The sequence below is a fragment of the Cicer arietinum genome, chromosome 8 (genome assembly GCF_000331145.2).
Source record: "Cicer arietinum cultivar CDC Frontier isolate Library 1 chromosome 8, Cicar.CDCFrontier_v2.0, whole genome shotgun sequence".
In the NCBI taxonomy this organism is placed as follows: domain Eukaryota; kingdom Viridiplantae; phylum Streptophyta; class Magnoliopsida; order Fabales; family Fabaceae; genus Cicer; species Cicer arietinum.
Window position 1 is genome coordinate 26,325,524 of NC_021167.2, and position 11,277 is coordinate 26,336,800.

At 30.1% G+C, this 11,277-nt stretch overlaps 2 protein-coding genes across 3 annotated transcripts; both read right to left on the bottom strand.

Annotated features, from left to right (window-relative positions):
- Positions 1 to 88: 88 nt before the first annotated feature.
- LOC101512482 (WAT1-related protein At3g18200) lies at positions 89 to 4,276 on the bottom strand. Its single transcript, XM_004512819.4, has 7 exons — positions 4,068 to 4,276; positions 3,364 to 3,426; positions 3,150 to 3,266; positions 2,237 to 2,489; positions 1,457 to 1,615; positions 949 to 1,100; positions 89 to 531 (listed from the first exon to the last, which is right to left on the bottom strand). Exons 1-7 carry the CDS (start codon positions 4,253 to 4,255, stop codon positions 375 to 377), a joined length of 1,089 nt encoding a protein of 362 aa, XP_004512876.1. The 5' UTR covers positions 4,256 to 4,276; the 3' UTR covers positions 89 to 374.
- A 2,031-nt stretch (positions 4,277 to 6,307) lies between these two features.
- LOC101512799 (probable protein phosphatase 2C 8) lies at positions 6,308 to 11,277 on the bottom strand. Of its 2 annotated transcripts, none has more exons than XM_004512820.4 (10): positions 10,929 to 11,277; positions 9,554 to 9,662; positions 8,863 to 8,899; positions 8,686 to 8,730; positions 8,461 to 8,513; positions 8,100 to 8,261; positions 7,642 to 7,725; positions 7,397 to 7,486; positions 7,250 to 7,297; positions 6,308 to 6,694 (listed from the first exon to the last, which is right to left on the bottom strand). In XM_004512820.4, exons 1-10 carry the CDS (start codon positions 11,156 to 11,158, stop codon positions 6,584 to 6,586), a joined length of 969 nt encoding a protein of 322 aa, XP_004512877.1. In that variant the 5' UTR covers positions 11,159 to 11,277; the 3' UTR covers positions 6,308 to 6,583. The 2 variants fall into 2 exon arrangements, with proteins under 2 accessions (XP_004512877.1, XP_027193409.1); XM_027337608.2 differs by having other exon boundaries at positions 9,562 to 9,662; positions 10,929 to 11,271.

Consider the following 11,277-nt stretch of genomic DNA (forward strand, 5'->3'; position numbering starts at 1 on the left):
TAATAATAAATCAACAGTTAATAAAAAAGAATCATTAGTGTAATCTTTTCAATATGCAAGTTATTGGCAGACTACAAAATCTTAGACATACTTTCAATTTCTTATATTAGTTGACTTTTAATGTACATCACACATGAATTGTTTCATACATAATTTTACATAACAGATATGCTAAAGCCAACCCAACAAATTTTCCATTCCAATAGAAAATTCACCAACATGCCTTATTCTTTAATCCACCTTAGCCTTGTTCCTTAAACTCTAACACTATATATCTCAATACATTACAACAAAATCACTTTGATTATCTTACACATCCTGAAATATGCTTCTAATTAGTACCCATATTATGTCTCTTAGAACTAATAGACATGTTAAGGTATGTCTTTTGAAGCTTTATCAATAACTTCATTATCTTCCTTTGTATCAAGCAATGGTTTTGTTAACGACGGCTCAATCGCTTTTTGTTCGTTGGTTTTACCCCATAGAACTAAATATAGACCAAACATAATGAAAATTGCACCAATGACCCTGCAATAAAATTGAATGTATCATTTTGAAAAGTTCTATACTAAAAAATTATGAGATATTGATATGCGATGAGAAAAATAACTCTGAATAGATTGATAATTGAACAGTAGAATCACACCTATATATATACATAATTTTGTTGAAAATAGATAACAACGTTTTCATGTCAAATTTTCAAGGTCGGCCCAAGGGGTAAGGCTTCTAAAGCCCTAGCTTTTGGCCTACCAACCAAAAAGACTTCGAATACAAACAACCCTGATCAAATTACACTTCCTAAATTTCATCTTTTATGCTAACTTATCTCATATAATATTGAATTAGAATAGGTGTTATCTCATATAATATACTTTTATTATTTTAATATAAAGTTGAAAGAGAAAATCTTCCATTAATGATTATATTTAATTTTGTGCATACCCTCCAGAGTACAACTGATCTCCAAGAATAAATGCAGCCATGAAAGCAACTAGAAAAGTCTGTATTGGTTGGAAGACAGCAACAAACACAGGGCCACCTTTTTGGATACACCATGTTTGGAGAGATATGACAATGCCTGATGCTACAATTCCCTGAAATCATCACACACAATTAATTCAATTCACTTTAAAATCATCTACACTTAATAGCTTAAGACATCTTCATAACTTCTTCAAACTGATAATGAAAATAATTTATAATTTATATAAAAATAATTTGACTTTATTTTTGTCCTTTTACTTTATTTGAATTTATTTACTGACATAAACACTTTGAGACTGTTCTAGAGAACTTATGAAAATAGCTTATAGCTTATATGAGAACAGCTTATACATAAACACTTATTTGATAAGCGCTTATATTATAAGTGCTTAACTAAGTTGTTTATCCGAACACGACTTAGTGTCTTATCAATCAAATATTTGAGAATTGAAGTGAGGAGTATTACAGCATATAAGATGGTAAAAAGCTCCTCTGCTGATTGTATCTTCCACTTTTCAAGATCATTTTCTGTGAAGGCTGCTATGATCAAGAATTGGATCAATCCAAAGAAGCATGTAAATGAAGTAAGTGTGAGTTTAGCTGGATACTTTTTCACCACAGGAGCCTGCATAAAATTATTAACTTCAAAAATCAGGTTATGAACTTGATAGTTTTAAACAACATACTCGCTCAGGTGTCTCGATTATAAGCAAAAGTTACTAATCTCACATTTATTGAAAAAAAAATTAGTAAAAATAGTACTATTAATCTTCTTAATTCGGTAAAAAATATAATTGAATCTTGATTGAAATTGATCGGATGTTACTTACTTCTCAACGAACTTCAAATTACTATAGAGCACCTTTGCCTTTCAAACTAAACGGTTAAGACCAAAAAAATACCTTGATGATATTTAATGCTAAAGAATATTGGAAAATGTAGTTTTAATTAAATGAATAATACTTTGAAAATAATAGCATTAAATACAATGAAGTTAGTTAAAAATTCGTTATATATTCTCTCTAGTCTTGAATACAGCATAAAGTTATGTCAACAAAAGTGAAAGTATTTGGACAAAATACATTCATTTTTGTTGATCAACTTTCTCTTATATTTAAGATCGGAACAGTATTGGACAAAAAATTATAGATATTTTTTTTCTTATAATCGAGATCGGAGGTCGTAATGGCTTATTCATAGTTTGAGGTATAAATAATGTGCATAAATTATGATAATTGATTATGACCTGAAAAACAATCCAGCCAGCCCATGATAAACAATGTCCAAGCAAGTAAATGCAACCCCATGTCCAATTTTGCCCTTTGGTTGAAGACTCATCTATTTGTAAGGTGATGTTGTCTCCTTGTATTTGGTTCATTTGAAGGTGAAGAAGAGGAGGACCTTTGTATAGAGTGATTATTGTTGCACCCCCTACACTTGCAATTGTTCCTACAACTTTTGCTAATCCATCTCTCCTTGCAATGTTGGTTTCTTCAAGTCTAGACAAATGAACTTTTATTAAAGTTGTAATGAGATTACAATAGAAAATGATTAACTTGTCTTCATTGGATTATCTGAGTTTGTGGATTGACGTAAGTAATTAAATGTTAAGCTCAAGTGGTTAATGAATTTTAGTTAAGGACAAATCAATCGGGAAGACCTGGGTATGAATCCTAGTTGTAACAATCATCGGTTAGATTTTACTTACATCTCGACCAAACTCCATATTCCTAGGGCCATTTCTCCTATGGCACTTGTGTGACTATTTGAGATAGTTTATAAGAACAGCTGTTGACATGTCCATAAGTTGTTTTCGGTTTATTTTCATAAGCTTTTCACGATAGTTTATGAAAACAATTTATAGTTTATTCAAAAATAGTTTGACTTTATTTTATCTTTTGGTATAAAAATTATTTAAATATAAGCACTTATATATAAGTGCTTATGTTATAAGTACTTAATTAAGTTGTTTATCACATTTGGAGTCAAACACTTTATATCATAATTTCAAGTTAGAATCAACTCTAAAGACAAAATCTACCCCAATCAACATCAATCAAAAAAATCAAAATCAATTTTATGTCTGAAATCACTTTTCACTCTCCTGAAACCAAACACGCACTTTATGATAATTCGAAAGACAGATGATTAATGATTACCTTAAAGCTGAGGCCAAGACAAAAGTGATGGCAGGTACTGAGTTTTGCATTGCAGAAGCAAAAGTAGGAGAAGCATAATATAACCCTAACAAATAAAATCCTTGATTTGCAGTGATCCTACATAAAAATCAAAGAAGATAATATTAATATTAATATTAATACTAATATGAACAAAATTAGAATGTAGAGTTTTTCAACTGATATACTTTCTTACCCAAGTAATGCCAATAAGAAGAATTGAACCAATAAAGATAGAGTAAGTGGTGGTCTTTGATTCCTGACGACAATGTTGTTAACAATGTTTCATGTTAAAATGTATATTATTGCACTAATTAAATGTACTCAAAAGAAATTAAAAAAAAATGCTTAAATTACATTTTGGTACTTAAGATATAAGAGTTTAAATGCAATATACGTGTAAAGTTATTTTAACAATTCAATCTGACACATCATATTAAACGGTTTTTTAGATCAAAGAGAGTTATTGAATGTTTTGTTAACGAGGCGATTTATTATTAATTGTCTAAAACAACATATATATTATACATTTTGATTTTTTAAGTTACTAATATTAAAAAGGAAAAAATGTTTGTGTTTGTAAGTTGTAACTTAAGAAACTAAATGATTTAATATTTATAACTTAAAGAGAAAAATATTATATATTTTGATTTCTTAAGTTATAAATATTAAATATCGATAAAAAAAATCTAAATTGACTGATGTTTGGAAAAAAAATAAAAATTGAAGTGCCTAATAGTTTGCAACATTAGATACAAAAATATATAGAAAAGAATCTAAGGAAGCAAAGTAAAATTTAAAAATAATTTAAAGAATGAAATGTGTAATTTAGCAAAAAGAAGAATGGTATAAAAAAATTGAAAAGTGTAAAAACTAAAAAAGTTTGTTGTGGAAACTCACTTTTCTAATAAGTAAGCAAGTGGACTCAACAAAAGCAAAGCAATTAAGTTTCTATAAACAGGATAAACAACTTTGCTGACACCAATGTTTAATGCAAGTCTAGAGACTATGTGAAATCCTGCAAAACAAAACTGAAGAACAAGTAATGCTACAAGAAGCTTCACTTTTTCTCTCATAATACTTCCCATTTTTTTGTACAACTTTGGAATGTTTATGAGGTGCAATAACAATGAAAGGTGGTTATATAGATAGAGAGAGAGAATAATCTTGAAGGAATATTAAAATTATAAGGTTTTTGTTAATTTTAATAAAAACTTAGTAGTTACATTATTTGGTCCCTTTGGAATAGTAGTTAGTGGTTGCAAATAAATGTAAAGGTTTAACAAATACTCTCTTTTATTTTTGGCACATGTGATAGATGTGAAGTGTTTAATGACATTAACGATAATTAATCTCTTTTGAAAAATTTGAAGGCAGATAAAATTTATAATTCTCTTGTAAGATTTTTCATTACTAAAATTTAGACATTTAATCGGTTGTTTAAGATCTTAATTTTTAAAGTAATCATTCAATCAGAACCTTAATTATTTAATTAATCTAAGTTGATTACATATATTCTAAGAGAGTATCTAACACGGTCTTATAAAAAAGTGGAACACCAGTGTTTTTGTAACAGCCTCCAGAGCTGTTATTCACGAACTTTTAGCACTCTCTATTTCATTATTAAAAATTAGTAAGTTTTTGTCTTATGGGAAGGCAACCTGAGACTTAAAGATTAACTCAACCGTCCATTCACTCCTACTACTAATTGAGTTACTAATGAGTATTGACAAAGTTAATTTTTATTACTATTTAAAAAACAATAATAATAAATCAAGCAGTTAATGAAAAAGAATCATCAGTGTAATCTTTTCAATAGGTCATCTAAGTTATTCAAAGACTACAAAAATCTTAGACATAATTTCAATTTCTTATGTTAGTTGACTTTTAATATAATGATTTATTTTATGGAGACATAATCAAGTTGAATCATGTTAGACAGGTAGTTAGAGAGCAACCAACCATTATTATTTATCATTATGTGATCATGTTCCTACCATAGCCTTATCTTACAATTTCTCTTGAGACTCTTGTCCCAATTATCTAGCTATGTACATATTAATGATTGCATGTTTATTTTTTTAGCCATAAATGTAATCCAACAAGGAGTTGATTATTTATTAACATAAAAATATGAAACCACAAATTAATGAGTAATAATGATGATGATTGGCTGCTTGAGATTCTTTTGAATTTATTTCAATGGGGGGAAGAACAAGAATATGAATCAAATATCCATGTGCTACTGTTTATAATTCAGCCAAAAAATAGTTGTGTAAAATATTTAACTCGAGACCCTTTGTGACATCTTTAGTCTCCATTAGTGATAGGTTCTCTTCCTCTCCTAAAAAACCTATAAAAATCTTTGTCAACACATCAACTAGATTATAGGAGGAACATTATATTATTAACTTGATATACTTGTTCATGAACCTTTGATTGTGTTTTTTAAAATGGAAAGAGGAAATTATTATTAGTTGAAGAGGTTTAATAGTTATTTTACAACCTTTGAGAATATTTAACAAAAATGCAAAGCGCAAAAGTATGAGAATATTTGTAACCAAGAGGATATACTTGCCAACTACATACTTATTTATAATTTATATATCTGTTTCACCACAAAAGAGATGTTACAAAATTTGCTTACTCAAATCATAAAAAATCATCAAGGTTCTTTTGTAGCAAAGTTCTTTTTGTTTTTTTAAGTTTTGATTGCATGATATCTCTTCTTCTCCTTTTAAAAAATTCACCATGTGAGTTTTGTCCTACTCTAGTTGGCCTCCATATTATTCACCAAGTAACATGAATCGTTCAATTTGATAGGAAATAATTTTTTTATATAACATGATAAGAAACAAATTGATCCTATAGAACATGTACTTCTTTTTATTTAAAAACAAAAAATCCTATATAATTATTTTAGAGAAAAAAAATGTTAAAACAAAAGAATTATTGCAAAGAAATATATTAATTGAGTACTTGGTCACAAGAGAGCACCACAAATTTGTTCCTTTTAGAGAAGATAATGATAGATATTTGTCTCTTTTCAATAGTCAAAAATATTCTAGGAGATGATAAAATTTCTAGTATTGGTAAATAATTGCTATTTTGGTATTAAATTTTAAATTGCAAAAAAAATATACTGAAACTAAAATTGCATTATGGATCACTGCAATCCTCTGGTTCATCATATATCACAATAATAATCTTCTACTGCTTCAGCATCAACATGTACACTACAATTACAACAATCATGCAAGCACTAGTGCCATATATAATCAAACAACTTTGCTATCCCTTCAGTGCCACACTTGTTTGCAGTGATAGGAAATAAAAAATTCATGCATTGCTTACAGAAGCAGCAAACATATTTCAATTCTATTAGTAACTCAGCTAGTATAACACATAGAGATAGTTTAATTTCGCTTGAATGCGATGACAATTGCAGAGCAGTTATCTTTGCAGCGACGCTCACGGACAGCTTCCTTTACAAGACGGCGGCTCACAGTTGTTACAGGCAGTCCCTCCTACAAATGTTTGATTCAAGCTTTAGTCTTAACTCTTAAGCAAAGCAACATCCTCAGGAAAAATGAATTCAACAATAACAAGTATGCACTAACACTATATATATATTGGATTTGGCTCCTTTAAAGTGAAAAGTTAGTAGAGTAGGTAAATCAAGGGTTAATATTAAAACTACTTATGACTGATCGTGCATGTGTATTTAATATCAACCATTGATTTGTTTATCAACGGTTGAAGAGTTACACTAACAGTTACGGTCGTTCAATAAATTTTGACATTAATCTATAATCATTTCATTTGTCATCAAGATGCGTCAAGATTAACATCAACTGTGTAACTGAATGTAAGTTAATCTTGACAAAATGTTTTTTATTTGAATCCCCCCTTTTTCAGATTTTGTAGGAGGGTGTAAATAGTTAAACCAAAACACCACTATAATAAGAAGTAAGCAATGATTTAAATGAATAATGCATTGGAATAATTATTCAACAGAGTTTATAAATGCACACTTCTTAGTTCAAGTTGCAAGAACAAAAAATACAGGAACAAGCTCTTACATTCAATAACTTCTGAACAAAATCAACAGCATCACTAGGACCAAATACCTGACACAAACCCAAAATGTCATTTTTTGCATCCTAGAACAGTAAATCCAAACCAGCAAAATGAGTTACGGTACAATCTATAGATAAAAAAAGACATACCCCCCACAAGCCATCACAACCTAGAATGATGAAATTATCTCTATCAGTTAGGTCGAAGGAGTGGATATCTGGGGTTGCAACAAGACCCACCTGCATGACGTATTATTCCTCAGGATTACAAAAAAAAACTTATAGGTATGAAAATGCAAATGCTCATTTTAGGCTTAGATGATGCTTATAGAGACATTTTCTTTTGCTCACTGAAAAATGAACAAGTAAACATTGCCAAGAGTTGAAAGGCAAACCTTTTTGAACTGGCGATCTCCAAAAGCCCTATAGACTTCTAGTCGTCCTTGTAATCGTCCATTTGAGCTCACAATACCACCAGCCTAGAATATGCCATGCTAGAGAACTAATTGAGGTAACAACTCCAACAGCACATATATACATATATAGATAGTAATAATTTCACTCTAAAGCTACCAATTCTAAAATGAAATGCATCACGAAAAAATGAAGACTTCAATTACTTCCTGGTCCTAGTAGGAACCAAGTTAGTCAAGTTGTTGGCAACATAAAGTGGTGATTCTAATAAATAGTTATAATATGAGTGCATAACTTAATCTCAAACAGTTTCATTTTGCTCAATAATGAGAGTGGAAAACATCTTATTTGTTAACTGCATGCACAAAGAAGTATCAAGTAACAAGCATTGGTAAATAATTTTCGTGATATAATCAACCATCATTGATGCATTTTAAACCTTCTGAATGCGTGTACGCTCCTGTGGGAATATAGGTTTGTGTTCTCTGGTCAAAACAATGGCCTTGAGAGCAGGGACTCCATTTGAGTTATCTTGGGATCCATCAGATATAGTTGACCGAGCTAAAACTGCTTTGGCATCTCCGACATTTGCAACAAAAACCTAACAAAGATTCAGCAAACAGAAAAGGCTAAAATGTTATCACTCTTAAATTAACTGACATGAGAAAACACTGAAACAAACCAAGACCAAGGGAGAAAATTATCAAGAAAGTGAACAGCTAATATTCTAGCCCAATTGCTGCAATCTTTATCGATGAAGCACAGTTAGCATATGGCCCAACTAAGAAGTGATTCCTTACTTTTTGTCCCAATACCCAAACACATACGGCTGTAGCACCATCCTGCCATCCTCCTGGAAAAAGCAATTAGACTTCAGCAAGAAATAGATAACCCCAAAATCATCTCTCAAAAATATAAGTCTTCAACTTCTACTGTGATCTGAATGCTAAATCAGTATGAAGAAATGTGAAAACTTTAAACGTGATTTAGCCATGTGTTGAACAGAAGATCAAGAAATTCAATACCTTCAGCACTTTCTTGAAGAAGAGACTCATCAGTTTTACGAAAACCTACATCAGAATATAGACATGAAATGATAAGTCTATATAAAAAAATAAAGAATAGAAGTATAATACACAAGATTTCATGTGGTAGCTAACAAAAAGGGAGAGTCAATAAAGAAATGATACACGAATGATTACCATCAAGTATAGATCTTTTAGCGGTCTTTACATCCAACTGAAACACAGCACAGTAAAGAGAAAAGATAAGAACAAAAATATAAGAAATAGAGTAGAGAGAAAGAGACAGGTGAGTGAGATAAATAAATTAAGTTTGCTATGCAAAAAGAAAAAATACACTTCTAATCAAATCTCCAGAGAAGGCCATAAAATTCATTTCAAATATTCCATTTTCAAATGATAGGACATCATCTGTTATTTATCAATAATAAAAGGACTTTTGAATTTTTTTTACTTATGATTTCCTACCGAATCATTTTTTTTTTCCTGAAAAACTAATTAGAAGCAATCGTGGTGTTTATACATAGGCTCTAAGATTCAGTAGCTCGTGTTAACAAAACTTGGTAGAATTATAACATTGACAAGCATATATATACACATTATAATAAGTCACTCACTTGATTCGTTTATGTTTTATTTCTAGATGCCTTGGTCAGACAAAAGATAAATAAGTTTAAGTTCCCATAACCATACTACTCTCTTAATAATGGTTGCACAGTTCTCTTAGACTGGTTTTCAAAAAGGACCTAACTAGTAAAATGATAGCAACCCACATAATGACAAAATGTGAAAGCAAAAAACTTTTCAGTCAGCCCTAGCCTTAAGAGTTTAACTAATAAAGTATACATGAAATTAGACCAAGCAAACACACCAACTCACGTGGTAATCCTGCTGCAAGAACATTTCCATGCAAATGCTTTTGAGCATATTCTGCAGCTAACCGGCCCCCGTGTCCATCATAAATTGCAAAGTGAGCACATCTGAAAACCAAGATCCCAGTATTACCAATCAATGAACTACAAAATAACTCCAGAAGCACGCACCACTAATAAACATATATTACATAACCTTCTACTCTAATCAAGTTCCTAGAGAAGAAAACAGTAAAAAACAATGAGGTAAAAATGAGAATTTAAATCCTCTAAAGCGAAAAAAATGCACAGTTATTAAAATCAACTATGGAAATAATATTAAGAAACACACACTTATAATAAAAATAACAGTATATTTTTGTATATATTTTTAGAATAACAACCTCAAAAACATTAATAATTATAAAATACTCAATTAACTGTATGTTCCCAAAAACAAACATTTATTTTGAAAAAAGGTGAATTGAATTTCATCCTAATAGTTTGAATATTTTGTAAAAAGAAAATGTAAGAGAAAAAAATTAATTTATTAACAAGAGCAAATTAATTAATTATATTTATAAATCTCATAAACGGACATCTGAATTGTATTTTTAAAAAATTTTACAGTCTGATAACATTATTGGACAACACGATTTTTCAGATTCTTATGAATAATATATATGAATATTTTGAATGATATTAAATGTTTATATATTTATTGGATAAACTCTTATTCAATATATAATACTCGGCCCCTGCCATTGTTTATTTCTGGTTCCGCCCCGGCTCCCAATATAAGGGATTCGGATTCAAAACATTAAAAAGAACACGCAATTCCCGGCATATCTGGACCATCGATTTGAGATCAATTGGCTTACCTTCACCAAATCATTTTTAAATAATCTACACCATTGTTTTGAAACCGGACCTCCAAGATCAATTACTACATCACACAGTTAATGGGTCGAACCCGAATCCAAATATAAGCTAAGTTCTTCAAACACCCAGATAACGTTAACTAAGTTGTTCAACTAAATAACAAACATTCTATCCATAAAAAAAACTACACAACATGCAAAAACAACACTGCAAAATAAAAATGACAATATGATAATGATACCAACAATAAATAGATTGCAAAAATATCAAGAGAAAATAGTTTTACACTGACACCAATGAGCATCTTGCATTCTGCCAAATTGCAAGAGATTTTGAAATTGGTTGTATGACATGTCAGCATAGTGGTTTCTAATTGGGTGTTGATGTAAAACTATTTTATATTGTCAAATATCAATGTGAGTTTCTCTCATTGCAATACACCAATTGAACAAGTTAACAAAAATTCGTAATAAATAAATGTGAAAAATTAAAATAAAATTAAAATTAAAAAACCTCAAATTTCCAGGGTAATCTAGAGCTGCATTGAGAAGCACAACCCATTCATCCTCCATTGTATGTCTCAATCCTTTATCTTCAGCTGCATCAGCTTCAATGCGGAAAAAAGTTACTTCCTTTGAAGCATTCTCTTCCGAAGATTCAACCCTTGACTTTTTCGATGCAGAAATTTCATCTTTGTTTTCTGAATCGGCTTCGCGTTTGTGGATTAGTGCAAATTCGTTCATTTTCTTCTCTTCTCTTTTTTTTGAATGAGGATTTGGGGAAACGATTGAAAACCCTAGAAATCAAGCACTTACTGTTCAACCAATTAATGGATCTATCGGCTAATAATAACACCAACTAC